This window comes from Anabrus simplex, chromosome 13 (genome assembly GCF_040414725.1).
Source record: "Anabrus simplex isolate iqAnaSimp1 chromosome 13, ASM4041472v1, whole genome shotgun sequence".
NCBI classification, from domain to species: domain Eukaryota; kingdom Metazoa; phylum Arthropoda; class Insecta; order Orthoptera; family Tettigoniidae; genus Anabrus; species Anabrus simplex.
The window spans coordinates 70,850,690-70,866,415 of record NC_090277.1 but is presented as its reverse complement, the minus strand read 5'-3'; the positions used below and the strand labels follow the sequence as shown (position 1 = coordinate 70,866,415).

The 15,726-nt window shown below is 38.9% G+C and overlaps 1 protein-coding gene across 2 annotated transcripts in view; it reads left to right on the top strand.

Moving 5' to 3' along the window:
* The window catches only part of r (carbamoyl-phosphate synthetase 2, aspartate transcarbamylase, and dihydroorotase rudimentary), a 394,723-nt gene that overhangs the window by 167,315 nt on the left and 211,682 nt on the right, over positions 1 to 15,726 (top strand). For both annotated transcript variants that reach the window (XM_067157339.2, XM_067157338.2), the window contains 3 exons: positions 961 to 1,179; positions 6,121 to 6,319; positions 14,907 to 15,058. In XM_067157339.2, the coding sequence (XP_067013440.2) occupies positions 961 to 1,179; positions 6,121 to 6,319; positions 14,907 to 15,058 (570 nt within the window). The remainder of the gene's footprint in view (positions 1 to 960; positions 1,180 to 6,120; positions 6,320 to 14,906; positions 15,059 to 15,726) is intronic.

Sequence of the window (15,726 nt, the reverse complement as noted above, 5' to 3'; positions counted from 1 at the left end):
TAATCTTAAATTTGACACTTGATGTACCTGTTCCATTTACTCCATTGTGAAAAATGCTGCTGTTCCATCAGCGTTTCCATTAAGTGGAAAGCTATGTTTTTACTGCTAGTGTAGAATAAGTGGGTAAAATTCCACAACTTTACACCATCATGGATACGTGATGGAAATTTAACTTTGGCATAGTTTTTAGTGTTAGAACCCCATCATCTTCTAAGGTCGGTTAGCAGCAGTTCTCCTAGAGTCCCAGTCTTATACCAATCTCTTATCGTCCAGCCAGATCTCCTTTCCTTCTATACAGCAGAAGGTTTTTGCTGTCAGCTGTTGCTGCAAGTATTACCGTGCATTTCTGTTTCTTGCTTCCAGTTGTTCGTACGTTTTCTCTCTCGTATTGATTGTTTGACTTTGTTACATATTGAAGCGGATGGGAACCTGGTCTGTGTTTCCAATTTAGGAAACGATATAATATTCTTCTCTGTACACTTCCTTGTGGTGTTACTTGTCCATGTGCATTTAATAACAAACACTTAACAGATCATGGAATCTGCGTTGGAAATCACAGACCATTCACAAGGGATGACTAAGAACATTTTCAGGGCACTCTGTACTGAGAGATAGTAACAGAAATTTGCGACTGGATAAGAAAGTTATTTCTATAAAGAGTTAATATGATGGAAATCATGACTTTGAATTTACAACAAGCTGAGCGAGAGAGGTTTCACTGTAATTTACAATCACGGTACAATAGTAACAAGTGTAGGTGAATTTCATCTGGTATGACCTGTTATTAAATAGCTTTAGCAGTATACTTAATCTGTATTTATATTGAAGATTTGGCAGCATGGGCGTTTTTGAAAAGGAACAAGCGATTTTTCTTTTTTTCCTATTGGATTTCAAGTTAGAGAAATTTGTGTGTGTGAATTATATTTGAGTGAACACAGAGATATGTTTGTGTCTTCTCAGGAAATCGATGTGGATGCTGTTGCTGATGATGGAGTCGTTCTGTGCCTTGCCGTCTCTGAACATGTCGAGAATGCGGGTGTCCACTCTGGTGACGCTACTCTGGTAACTCCACCTCAGGATATCAACCCACAGACTCTTGCCAAGATCATGAACATCTCAAAAGCCATTGCCGGGTCACTGGAAGTGACGGGTCCCTTCAACATGCAGCTCATTGCCAAGGTAGAATGAGTGTGTTGAGATTTTTGATTCTCATCTTATTTATCATTTACAATAAACTTCTGAATTTCCCTTCCAACATATTAAAGCAAGGATAATCCAGTTCACTGAAAGCTCTAGGGTGTTCAGAATATAGCTACAAAACGTTTATTGTGAAAACTGGACTTAACATTTTATATTTTGAAGGTCCATCTCTGCTATCTCTGTTCTGCTCAAAATCCTCCAGCTTTGTTTAGTTTTTCTTAAAAGCACAGTCAGTTAGTAATCCTATTCCATAATCTACTTAGCAGTTGAGTCTCCCTTATCAAATTTTTCTGTAACTTCCAATTTTATTTTATTTTAGAACAGTTTTCTTACTCATTTTGCCATGAATAGATAAAACTAAAGACCATACACGGTGCTTTACAATGGAAGACTGAGCTTGAATTGTATTCACAGAGATGCTGGAGTGTTAACGATGGTTACAGTACTCTCTTTTCACGTGGTGCGACCTTTATTGTTGACACAAAAGCTCAAGCTGTAGCTGTTGCTCGTACTCGAGCATTTTGCAAGTCAACAGGCTACACTACTGTTTTGTACACAAGTATGAAGGATGAGTTGTCCACCTAATCAATACTTTATTTTACAAAGTGTCTAGAATATTTACATTAAAAGACAATAGGGTATTTTTAGAATAGTGGCATTCTTGTTTAATTTTAGTAGTGTTTTATTCTGCACAATCGCTATTAAGCAGGTTCATCAACAGCTGATGATGACCTATTTACAGGTCGAAACCGGTACTGTCTTTTAATGTAAATATTCTAGATGCTTTGTAAAATAAAGTATTGATTAGGTGGACAACTCATCCTTCATACTAGTGTACTCAAATTATCAATATGGACATGAAGCTGATAGATTATAGTAGGGCCTACTACTGTTTTGGACTTGCTTATCTTGAGACCAATTTACTTGAGTATAGCATTCCAGTCTTTCAGCTTCTGTTGTACTTCAGTCTCATTATCACAGTCATCTGCAATGGCAAGAGCTTTAAACTCAGAGTTGCTTTTTTCTTCTTTCATCCGTTGCAGTGGTGAATACTGTATTTGCTCGCATATAACTCACTTTTTTGACAAAAAATAAGTGTGAACATTTTTGGTGTGTGATATTTGCGGGGATTTGTGTGCAAAAGATTGTATTCCTGAAAAAACTTAAAATTTGCATTAGGCTACTGAAACAAGACTTCTGGCGTTCTTACCCTATTCATTGTCACTTCCTTCAGTCTCCGAGCTATTCTCGCGTTCATCATTCTGGTCACCGTCCCATATTGCATCATCCTGACTTCCGTCTAATGCATTTGCGATGCCCGTCTTCAAGAATATCTTCACAATAATGTCTTTCGACACCATAACCCATGCCTGCATAATTCAGTCACACCCGATTCAACTGACGGCCTCTTTATTTTACCTGCTGGCGTCAGCTCATGCTCCCCTCCTGCCATGCATTCGGTGTAAAATTTATGTATGTTGTCCTTGAAGGCCTTGTTGATGAAAACATCTAAAGGCTGTAGACAATGTGTGAGTGCACCAGGAATTACAACAAAATCTTTTTTTCATTTCCTGAAGACGTTTCTTCTTATCTTCCACCAAGTGTCCGTGGAATTCAGTCCCACGGTAGCATTGCTGGGCATCGAAGCACTGCCCCTGGCTGTACTCCCCACACCTTACGGACGTAGTCCTGCACAAGAGCTGTATCCATCCATCCTTTCTCTTGAACCCATACATGAATGCCTTTGGGAAACTTCGCTGTAGGCACTGTTTGTCTTTTGAAAATAACGTACGGTGGCAATTTTCTTCCGTCTGCGGTTATTGCTAGCATGACAGTTAGATGCTGTTTTTCACATACATTTGTAAGTACAAGCATGCTAGATTCTCCCTTCTTCTTGATGGTGGTGTTGGATGAGATGTCTAAGTTTATCAGGGTTTCTTCTGCATTGCCAATTTGAGATAAGAGGCAATTGTTTTTTTCCGCATTGCTATCACATGGCAATGAAAATCTCTTATTTTGTCGCTGAAATCGCTTGGCATTCTCTGGCAGAGAGATATTCGCCTTCACAGACACAATCCCTTTCGTGTCATGAATCTAAAGATCCAACACCGGCTCACTTTCAGATCCGAACAGCTGATTCCTCCTTTAATCGCTAGTTCGTGCCCTTTTAACACATTGCTGACCGGATGCTTGAGCTTGTCACATACCCTGTGGACCGGACATTTTTCTCCTAAGCATACTAGGGTGCACTTGATTATAAAAATGTACATAGATATTAAACCAGTCAATATTTTATCTTTAAAGTTGGTAGTGGTACTCTCCAATGCCCTTAGTAGTAGTGGATCTGCCTTTACAAAACAATCTTCAGCGTCAATTCCTAACACATCATTAATGTTTACATCGTTGTCGTCGTCAGAATCACTTGAATAAATAAGTACACTAGGTAAATTACGGAATGTAGAGGCTTGAATATCACTTCCACTATCACTCTCACATTCAGTTTCCACTAATTCATTAGACTATTTCCATTTGAACGACCATCGGCATGTAATTCTTCTAAAATATCGTCGTCAGCTAACACCGTATTCCGCGGGCGCTCCATCTTGTCATTGGCTGAACCGGCGGAAAGAAAGTCGACGTTTCGAAACTAAATCAAATTTATGTAAATCATCCAAGACGATTTTGTATTGATTAGGTGGTCTAATAAATAACTTAATGTTATTATTTCAACTAAATCAAAGAATAAAAAAGGCCGTGAATAAAAGAAAAGTGGCGGAAATACATCTACGATTTATTCTACTCAATGTGCACGTCCGAAATAGTTCAAGATATGGTCAAGAGATGTCACAGGAAGACCGAAAACAATGTCGTGAATAAAACCGAGATTTCTCGGGGCCCGTCACCTACCGCTGGCGAGCGTACTACGAGATTTCTCGGGGCCCGTCACCCCATGTGTTAAATGTAGCATCTTGTGCGAGATACTAAAGCCATCATTTTGCAACTCTGTAATGTAATGAAGCAACTCGTCTTCCAGCACAGGAAACTTACCAGTGTTTGGCCCTCTGAATGCCTTACATGTTCAGTTAGTGGTTTGTAGTGCAGCTTTCTGTTTACGCCAGTAGCGAACATTAAACTTGGTCACACTGAATTCTCATCCGGCAGCTCTGTTACTATGTTCTTCAGCATATTGTATCACTTCGAGTTTAAACCCAGCCGTATAACTCCCACGTTTCTTTATAACTTAAAGATCAACCTAGACAAGAAAACTTAACTGAGAAACAACAATGAAATGTGAAGACAGAATACTGGTACTAGTTGACAATACAACAGATGGACAATACCTGGGTTATACCGTAATCACTTGACTGCCCGGACAGGGAAACACTCCCAGTTGACATGATCATTGCTACCGGATGGGTAGCGATAAGCATATTAACAAAGACGGAAGAGTGAGAGGGAGATGAGGGAGTGTGATTGACTGACCAGGAATGCAGCCTCGGGGCAGGGGTTTGCGAGTTAGGTATTTTTGTTACAACAGCTAGCCTCAACTGTTCTGCAGGTAGAAAGAAATGCAGCTTCTTCTTGTACAAAGTACGTAACAGCAGTTGGAACAGTCCATGGAATACCCAAACTTTATTTCATGTATGTACCGTATGTCTTTATGACAACGTTAGAAATTAACGTTAGAAATTAACTTTTCCCCTTGCAATTTCAAATGTTAAAAATGGTGTGCGAGATAAACATAGTGGCGTAAAATTGCCGTATTGTACACCCTGCCTAGTCTCAAACCATCGCTTATCTGGACACCACTCTGGCAATGTTCATACAGATTTTGCCTTTATTAACTAAAGCACATAGTATAGATTTATTCTCAAGATTGTCTCTGTACACTGTTGTAAGCCTTCTCAATGTGTAGGAAAATGAACATGACCTCTTTTCCTTTCTCCCAGTGCTTCTCTCTGATCATTAGATCTGTTGTTACTCTATTCCTTCTAAAAGAATACTGCTCCTCTTCCAGCTGTGATTCTTAATCTGTTTTGTGATTCATTCCATTATTTTGAGTACTTCCCCTATAGTTCCTGTTTCCTTTCTTAAATAGAGAGACAATGCCTTCTTTAGTCCGGTGTTAGGGTAGTTTTTCTTTCCAAATGGCGTTTCGGTGTCTAAACAACCATTGCAATCATTTACCTCATCTATGCCTGTTGCCTTGGCTTTATTCCTTTTCTTTAGTGTATTTTCCACTTCCATCCATGGTATAGGGGGCTCTACGCTTAGAATACAATTATACACTGGGTGGTCAAAAGTCACGGGAAAGGGTGTCCCATTAGAAAATGTGCCATGTCTTCCTCCTGCAAGAGAACAGAGATGGAGACACCTGTTGTAATCTGAATGAGCTCTCCAGGTCTGTTGCTCCCAAGAGCAGCAGCACTCGTATTGTCAAGTGTGTACTATTTGACCACAGTCAGTATCTTGACTTCGTCTCATCTCCCTGCACCTCAGCAGCTAGTGTCTTTTGAGATTTGCACGAAGTATACATTTCTTATATCTTACTTGAATATAAATGTTCTGATTCAGAAATATGAAATGGTACTAGCAGAACTTCTTTTGAAGGACTTTTATTGCCATACTGAATTATTGAAGTATTACATAATCTTAACATTAGTTTTACCAAAATAATAGTCAGTGCCTTAGGTAGTGTGTATACTCAAAATTTGGAAATTATCCTCTTTCTTTAGGTAGTACAGTAATGACATTTTGTGGTGATAGTGGTATGGAGTAAAGCAGTGGGACTCTTAACTCAGTAACTTCCCCAGTGACGTTATAAGTATTTCCCATTGTGAGTAAGAATTGCCATTGAAATCTCATGTGAAGAAACAAGGATTGTACTTTTAACCAACATTAACTTTTGTTTTCCTCCAGGATAACGAACTCAAAGTTATTGAGTGTAATGTTCGAGTGTCACGATCGTTCCCTTTTGTCTCCAAAACTCTTGACTTTGACTTTGTGGCAATGGCAACTCGTGTAATCATTGGAGAAAAGGTGGAGCCGGTGGACGTTCTTGCAGGCTGTGGAAAGGTGGGAGTCAAAGTCCCGCAGTTCTCCTTCTCAAGACTAGCAGGTGAGTACGATAATAATTGCTGTACTGTGGAATCTCTGTAGTGCATTTTGAAGGGACTAAGAACATTAAGCACCATGACTCAAAGGCCTTAATGTGCTTTCTCTCCTAATTTTTTAATGGTCTAACTTGTACAACCATATCGTTGGCTGCAACTCTTATCTGAGTAACCATATTCTTCAGCAGTTTACATTTTCACACTCACAAAGCTTAGTAGCCCAATCTTGGCATGAAACATACGTGCACACAGGTCACATGAAATGGTTGTCGGGGGGGAACTGAGTTTGATGGAGCTTTATCCTCTTCAAACACCAAAACTGATGTAAAAAAAAGTGTGGCGCCAAAGTGTTAGATTCTCAGCAAGCGTATCCCAGGATTGACTGTTAACTTCAGCTCTTTTCATAGTATGCTTTAGCTGATCCTTGAAACGCCTCAAAGGGGCTCCATGAGGTCCATGACAACGATATGTAGCTATGGGAAAGACAAGTGTGTTAACCTTTCTGACCGGGGCAGTGGGCTGTCAGCACCACTGCTATTGATGGTTTATCCCTAAAGACAGAAACTTTGATTGCGTCACAGTGTTCTCCCTACGACGTTTTTAATGGGCGTACCAACCTACCGATTTTTGCAGACCGCTCAGCTAACATAATCTAGATGTGTGCTAGTTACATACAGTAAAACCTCGTTAATTCGAAGTCGTTGGGACTAAAAAATGGGACTTCGAATTACTTTATTTCGAATTAACTGCCAATTCGCAATTCAGAAGTGCCAACTCTTGCCGCGTTACAAAATATTCTAAGGCCCGTTACAGCATGCAGTTAACCTTGATTCACAGTTTAGGCCTATACCTTTCAAATGCCATGAAAAAAGAACTATTTCCAAAATGTATCCAAGAAGGTACATTTACAGTATTCAAATAATGCACTCGGATATCTCACTGGTAAACATAACCTCACGCAACAAAAGAAAAAAATCGCACAATTCAAAGACGAGGATAAATTATGCCGGTTCCCCTGTGCAAATGCATTATGTTTTTTGGATTTCTGTACTGTTTGCATTTTTAGATGCTTTGTACTGGCATGGAAAGTGCCAGACGCCCTTAAAACAATGTAGCTTATCGAACTTTCCTATCTCGCTTCCATGTGCATTGCAACGCACTACTATGACCCCCATCCCTAACCCTTATACCATTACCCGGCTGGCAATTTCTCCTTTAAAACCATAAGACCGTTTGGGCTCGCATTAAAATAAAGTACAATATTTGTCGGTGCCTACGAATTTATTATATGAGCCACGTTTTTTCGTCAACTGTCAGCATCGCCATTGTTCGCGGATTCTGTTTTCCCGCACACTGCCTGTTGCGTGATATTACGGCGTTCCTTAAAAGGTTGAATACAAAAGAATCCCGATTTCATTCAACTTAGCAATCATGAAGCGCACTGTAGACCCACCGAAGTGAGTGTAAGTGTGGAAAGCTACCCCTCCACGTTCCGGAACGCGCGTTCTATTATGAAGCGGAGCGGATAAATTTCGAATTGAAATTACTCTGTAACATACTATTGTTTTAAAATGTAAAGGCAGTTTCGAATTAAAAGTCTGAATTTTGGTAATGGGGCCGACATTGTACTTCGAATTAAACAATTGAAATAACATGCAAAACTGTATCTCATGTTTCCGGGAACGAGAGCTTCTTCGAATTAGGCAGGATTTTGAATTAACTGATTTCGAATTATCGAGCTTCTACTGTAATATTAATTGGGTACTCCAAATTAAAATGTAAATACTGTAAAAACGTTTATTTAAATGATAAATCTTCCTTTTTGTCAGCATAATTACATTGGAGTTTAAATTTTTATCTTGATTATCATATATAAGTAATAATAATAACAACATAAACGTTTCCACCTTTTCAATACTAAAATATATTCACAAAATTATAAATTACACGGTACTAGTTTCGACCCATCTAGGGGTAATCATCAGCCGTATTGGAGCAAAGATCACTTTTGGCGAAATCCTAAGAAAATGTTATTTTAAAGAATAACAAGTGAAATGAGATGTTATTATGGTAATAGTTAATAATACAAGGAATATACATACTAAGAGGTTTTTAACAAAGAATAAAGTATAAATGGGGTGTTGTAAAAATTATAATCATGGAAATCAGTAAGTTCTTGTATTGAAATGACATATATAAAATTATATATGGCTTAGGAAGAGGGCTTAAGGTGGGGCTGAAGGGTGCGGGAGAAAGTGTAATTGTCTTGGAAAAGTACCTTTGATTAAATTTGGGATTGAGTTTAGGTTGGCTGCATTATTGTTTCTGAGGAAAGTGATAAATAGATCGAAGAGTATGTTGGGTTTCTCTGAGATTTCATTGAGATTGTGACTGGCATTAAAGTATTGGTCTAGGTGTATGTAGTAATTTTCCATTATGTTGAGTAAAGGGCCCTTGTTTGCTAATACGAGGATGTCCATGTCTTGTTCAATATTGGTGAAATTATGGTTATAATCTTGCATGTGTTGGCCGATGGCTGAAAACCTGTTGTATTTTATTGCGTTAGTGTGCTCGTGGTATCTGATAATGAAGTTTCTCCCGGTTTGCCCGATGTAGGTTTTTTTACAGGTGGTAAACTCCTGATTTTAAAAAACTGCTGGTCTTGTTGATGTGTGAAGTATTATATAAAACGTTCATGTTCTTATTGTTGGTTTTGAAGGCTATTTTAACGCCTTGTTTCTTAAAGATGTTGGTTAACTTGTAGATATCATTGTTGAACGTGAAGGTGGAAAATGTTAGAGGTTTGGTTATTTCTTTTTTGAGGGTAGTTTTTGGGCGATGTTTGTGTTTATTGATTATCCTTTCTATAAAATGATTGCTGAAGCCGTTGAATTTTGCGATTCCGCGGATTGTGTTGAGTTCGTTTTTTAGATCTTTACTGGACATAGGTATGCTGAAGGCTCGGTGAACTAGGCTGTTGTATGTGGCTCGTTTGTGGGACTGGGGGTGCACTGAATCTTGGCGAATGGTGGAGGCTGTTTGAGTGGGTTTTCTGAAAATTTTATAACTGAAAGAATCTGAGTTTCTAGTGATGGTTAAATCTAGAAAGTCGATTTTTTTATTTGATTCGGATTCTAGTGTGAATTTGATATGAGGATCAATATTGTTGAGTCTTAAGAGGGTGGTGGGTGCGTTAATTGATTTCTCATTCATGATTACAAAGACATCGTCGACATATCTGGCCCAAAAGAGAATGTTTTCGAATTCGTTGTCAATTTTGGTGTATTTGAGGAAGTCCAGGTATATTTCTGCTAAGATACCTGAGGCCGGTGACCCCATTGCCAAACCATTTTGTTGATATATGACATTGTCAAAAGTGAAGAAGTTATTGTTGATGATAAGTTTTAATATTGTGATAAAGTCTTGTATCTCTAGTTTGCTTAAGTGGCTGTTTTAGTTTAAATTGTTTATAATTATCGGAATTAATTTTGATACTTGTATGCTTGGGTACATGTTTACAATATCAAAAGAGTGGATGGAGTGATCCGGTTGCAAATTGAACTTGTTTAGTTTTTCTACTAGCTCAGATGTGATTTTAATAGACTTTTTGGATAAGAATTGATAATTTTTTCTTAAGAAACATTGGATGAATTGTGATATTTTGTATAAGGGGCTCGGTCTATAGTTGATAATTGGCCGGATGGGAATTCCGGTTTTGTGAATTTTGGGAAGAGCTTTAGCAGTGGGGAGTCCTGGGTTCATATGTATGAGTGTGGATTTTTCCTGTTCGGTAAATAAAAATGAAGTGTTTTTAAGAGTTTGTTTAAGTAGTTTTTGAATTTTTTGGGTGGGGTCTTTTTTGATTATGGAAAATGAGCTGTCTGTGAAAAAGTTTTTTGTTTTTTCAATATATACTTTTTTATCCATGATAACTGTTGCATTGCCTTTGTCAGCTTTGGTTACGATGAGTTCGTTGTCTATAATTTTCTTCTTGAGGGCGTATATGCTTCAGCAATCATTTTATAGAAAGGATAATCAATAAACACAAACATCGCCCAAAAACTACCCTCAAAAAAGAAATAACCAAACCTCTAACATTTTCCACCTTCACGTTCAACAATGATATCTACAAGTTAACCAACATCTTTAAGAAACAAGGCGTTAAAATAGTCTTCAAAACCAACAATAAGAACATGAACGTTTTATACAATACTTCACACATCAACAAGACCAGCAGTTTTTTAAAATCAGGAGTTTACCACCTGTAAAAAAACCTACATCGGGCAAACCGGGAGAAACTTCATTATCAGATACCACGAGCACACTAACGCAATAAAATACAACAGGTTTTCAGCCATCGGCCAACACATGCAAGATTATAACCATAATTTCACCAATATTGAACAAGACATGGACATCCTCGTATTAGCAAACAAAGGCCCTTTACTCAACATAATGGAAAATTACTACATACACCTAGACCAATACTTTAATGCCAGTCACAATCTCAATGAAATCTCAGAGAAACCCAACATACTCTTCGATCTATTTATCACTTTCCTCAGAAACAATAATGCAGCCAACCTAAACTCAATCCCAAATTTAATCAAAGGTACTTTTCCAAGACAATTACACTTTCTCCCGCACCCTTCAGCCCCACCTTAAGCCCTCTTCCTAAGCCATATATAATTTTATATATGTCATTTCAATACAAGAACTTACTGATTTCCATGGTTATAATTTTTACAACACCCCATTTATACTTTATTCTTTGTTAAAAACCTCTTAGTATGTATATTCCTTGTATTATTAACTATTACCATAATAACATCTCATTTCACTTGTTATTCTTTAAAATAACATTTTCTTAGGATTTCGCCAAAAGTGATCTTTGCTCCAATACGGCTGATGATGACCTCTAGATGGGTCGAAACTAGTACCGTGTAATTTATAATTTTGTGAATATATTTTAGTATTGAAAAGGTGGAAACGTTTACGTTGTTATTATTATTACTTATATATTATTCTCAGTTCAATACGGACCAAAAACATGAAATTCATAACCATTATTGATTATCATATCGTGTCATGTGCGAGCGGTGTCTGGATTATCATGGAAGTGCATGTCAGCACTCTATTCCGCATGACGTCACAAACTTCACAGCAACAGAGTAGTAAGCCCCCAGTGTAACATGATTATGAACGAGCTGTAGAGCACTAGAAGTTATGTCTTGTTTGTCATAATAAGACTAAAATATTTTAATTTTGCATTTAATGTTTATTGTTAATACCCTGAGGGGAATAAAGAGAAATTTTATATATTCAATTTTTACTTAGTATTCTCCACCTGGCAACTCATTCCTGTCACCCAGTTGCTGAAAATTTATAGGGAGAACACCGCGTCATCATCGATGTTCATGCTCGGTGGTAATCCTGTTGTTAGTATCTTGGTTACTCATTTTTAGATTCTTTCACTCTGCTTCTTAACCTAAAGTATGATCTTCTGAATATGCCCTTTTTCTTTATTTTCACCTATCACAGCAGTATCATCTACATATTGTAGGTTATTTATATTCAGACCACTGATCGTAAAATCCATAGCTGGATTAGTCCAATCCAACTTCTGTCGTGACGTTCTCAGCATACGAGTTGAACAAATTAGGGAGAGTATGCATCTTGCTGTCCACCTTTGCCACTCAGTATCACCGTGCTCAGTTGTGACTGTGGCTTCTTGTTATGAATAAAGACCATGCACAAGAACAATTAGGGGCATGCCCATCTGTTGAAGCACTATCCATATCCTTTTGTGACTTATGCATTCAAAGGCCTTTTTATAAACTATGAAGTTCATGTAGATTTTCTTTTGGTATTTCCTTCATCTTGTGTATCATCCAACACACATCATTAATGATGTCTCTGGTGTCTCGCCCCTTTCTAAAACCCGCTCGAGCCTTTCTCACTGCTCATCTTCCCTTTCCGATGTTTTATCATACTCTACCACTTCCCAATCTCAACAGCGAAAAGGCGACCTGCATGTACGCGGTGTCACTCGGAGATTGTACACTCGATGCACACTTACTTGTTTATATCAGAACATATCCTAAAAGTAAAATCTTCAGTAAAACGAATAACTTAGATTGGCTTTTATAATGCAAGAACTGATCATATTTATAGGGGAAAAGATAGCATGATGGTGGTGGAGAGGAGAGTAGTGCAGCTTCACTCGTGTATGAGAGAGAGGCGGTGTGAGGGAATAGGACAAGCACAGTGTATGAAGAGGGAGCGACGGAAATAGGAACAGTTCCCTATTCCTGTACTTATCAAGCTCTCTTCTTATCCCACATGAAGCAGGAACAAGCTCGTTGGTGGCTGAGAAGAACTGCGATTGACGAAGAGAGAGCGTACCAGTTTGAAGATGGCAGTGTGTGAAGACGTGGAGATCTTCTGATGATGATTTTTGTTGTTTAAAGAAGCCTGACAGCTAGATCATCGCCCCTAATGGTGCGAGGTGCAACAAAATGAAAATTAAAACTTCAAAATGTATCAAGTGACTAGAATACAGAACAAATGGTGATGAAAAAATGGTTGTGAAATAAAAACAAAGAGTGGATTCAATACTAATTACTGTGATGATGCTTATTATCTAAAGGGGTACAAAATCCAGATCATTGACTCCTTACAATGGTACTAATCACTAGTAAAGCAGTGGTACTATTCACACAAAATGTACACCCACGGTATGTCACTCACAAGCAATGCAGACTCATGGTGTTCCTCACTTAGGGTGACTAATCATGGGTGCTGATATTCCTGTTGTGTTCCCCACTTAGTAGAACTAAGCACATGCATTGCAGACCCACAGTATATCATACATTATGGTAACACCTACAGGCAACACAAACCCATGGTGTTCCTCATACAATGGTATTACTCTCAGGCAATGCAGACCCATGGTTTTATCAGGCAATCCAGACCCATGGTTTTACTCACTTAGTGGAACTAATCACAGGCAGTGTAGACCCATGGTGTTTCTGATAAAGTGGTACTACTCATAGGTTACACAGATCCATTCTGAACACAGTGGAACACACATGACTATGCTTATCACAAGCAGCGCCCAGGCTGGTATTGTTCTTCACATAATTGTACTGCTCCTATGTAACGTTGACCCATGGTTTTTCTTGCAAGTTGGTACTAGTTGTAAGTAACGTCGACCCATGGTGTTCCACACAAAATGGTACTAATCACAAGTAGTTTCATGGTTCTAATGTCATCGTCCCTTGGTCGCCCCTTTTAGTCGCCTCTTACGGCAAGCAGGGGATACTGTGGGTGTCTCAATTTCTGCTGCTCCCTCTTCACACACTGATGTGCTGTTGTGTTTCCTATTACGTGTGTTTAGGAATTGTTTATAAATAACGTCACTGCAGAGATCTGTAGCTCTGAACACGGCCAGCATGCCTGCTTGTCGTTGAACGATTTGTGTATTAACTATTTTTTAAGCTGATATCTCAAACTATTCACTCAAAATACTTGTCTTAAAAAGCTTTATCTTCATCATTAAATTTATTTGCATTTGGATGAGTTATTTATATGAAAAGTGTTAGGTTTTTCCAGTAATCATGGGAATATTTTACTGGTCTAAACGCTGAAACCATTAGAACATTCATTGTAAGCTATCTATTGAAGATATGACAGATGCTTCCAGGTACTTTTTTGTACATCTAGAATTTATTTCCCTACTGTTTTTGCTCTATTTGCGATTGTTTGGGGTTGCCAGAACATTTAAGGGTCAAAGTCAAGCTTTTTTTTTGTCTTTTCTCTTTTACTGTTTGCATCTCATTTGAGTTGTTTTTTTATAGCATATATTTAAAAACCCATGGGCCTTGGTCTGCCTAGTGTCCTCAGCTGCAGGTTACGAAGGGACGCGTGGTCAGTGCTCTTGGCTCTCTAGACCGGGGCCGCTATCTTGCTGTCAGATAGCGTTCTTACATAGGCTGAGTGGACCTTGAACCAGCTCTAATTCCCTGACCTGTGAACACAGAGCTTCCAGGTTTGTTGCCCCTACATCGTAGGGACTGGCTTGTGTAGTTTATAAGGTGGTGGTGGTGGTGATGATTATTACTGCTTTAAGAGGAAGTATAACTGGGTAACCATCTCCTCATCACACTGATCAAAAGGAAAAATGGTAGATTTCAGACCCTTTGAAAAATGAAGAATCAGGAAAAGAAACGGGAGGGCCACACACCCTCATAGTGTTTGGGTCGAAAGAGAAGAAAAGTTGACCAAGGAAAGAGTGGAAGACTTACCGCACACTCGCTGAGTGTGTAGCGGATCGGCATTTTCACCGGCTTCTCAAGAAGGCAGCTGCGGTTCAAATCCCAGCCAATGAAAAGTCACGTCCCTGTGGTTTAGAGCCACCATGGCTGTGATCACAAATACAAGTTTACTTGCTTATAAGAACACATCCACACTTTCACCAAGTTACAATGAAGTGTCTCCAGCCCTTTCCAAGGTACAGCAGAACAAACAGTTTTATGTGGCCAGGGCCTTGTCATTGTACTATCTAAAGACTGGTCTTCCTTCTGTCCTCAGGTGCTGATGTGATGCTTGGAGTAGAAATGGCTTCCACTGGTGAAGTGGCTTGCTTTGGTGACAATCGCTATGAAGCCTACCTCAAAGCTATGATGAGCACAGGATTCCAGATACCCAAAAAGGCTATCCTCTTGTCCATTGGTAGCTTCAAGGTAACCAGAAATTTCTACAAATTTTTCTTATTATTATTCAATACATTATGATTTAGGTCCACTTGAAATTATTTATGATACTTGACACTAGTAGTACTGTATTTACTCGTGTATTAGACCCCCCCCCTCGGCTTTTCAAGATGAAGAAAATGAAAAAAAAATTGCATACAAGACCCCCCCCAACATAATTTGTCAGAGAACAACGATTCCGCTTCAAAGCGGCTACAAGCCTTATGTAGCTCTGATGACATCACACAAATTTGTGAATAGTTTCATGCGTACGATGTACGCAATGAAAACGCGCATCGAAGTCGTGTGGTACATCTGTGTTTCATAGTGTTTCATAGTTATGAAATGTTCGCCTCCGTAGCGTATTCCTACTGCAGCTCTGATGATGTCGCACAAATAGATGAATAGTTTTGTGTCCGACCCACGCATTGCAAGCACACATCAGCCGTGTATATGTGTCTTGTTTTGTTGTTAAGAATGTCTGCCAGCATAATGGTTAGCACAATTAGCTGCCGTTCTCTGGAGCCGAGTTCGGTTCCCAGTACCGTATTGCCAGAGATTTACGAATGGCAGGAAGGTTGATTTGTGGTAAAAATGGTACGTGCAACTCCCTTCCACTGGGGGCCTGTCTAAAAAAGAGCTGCACCACCTCGGGATGA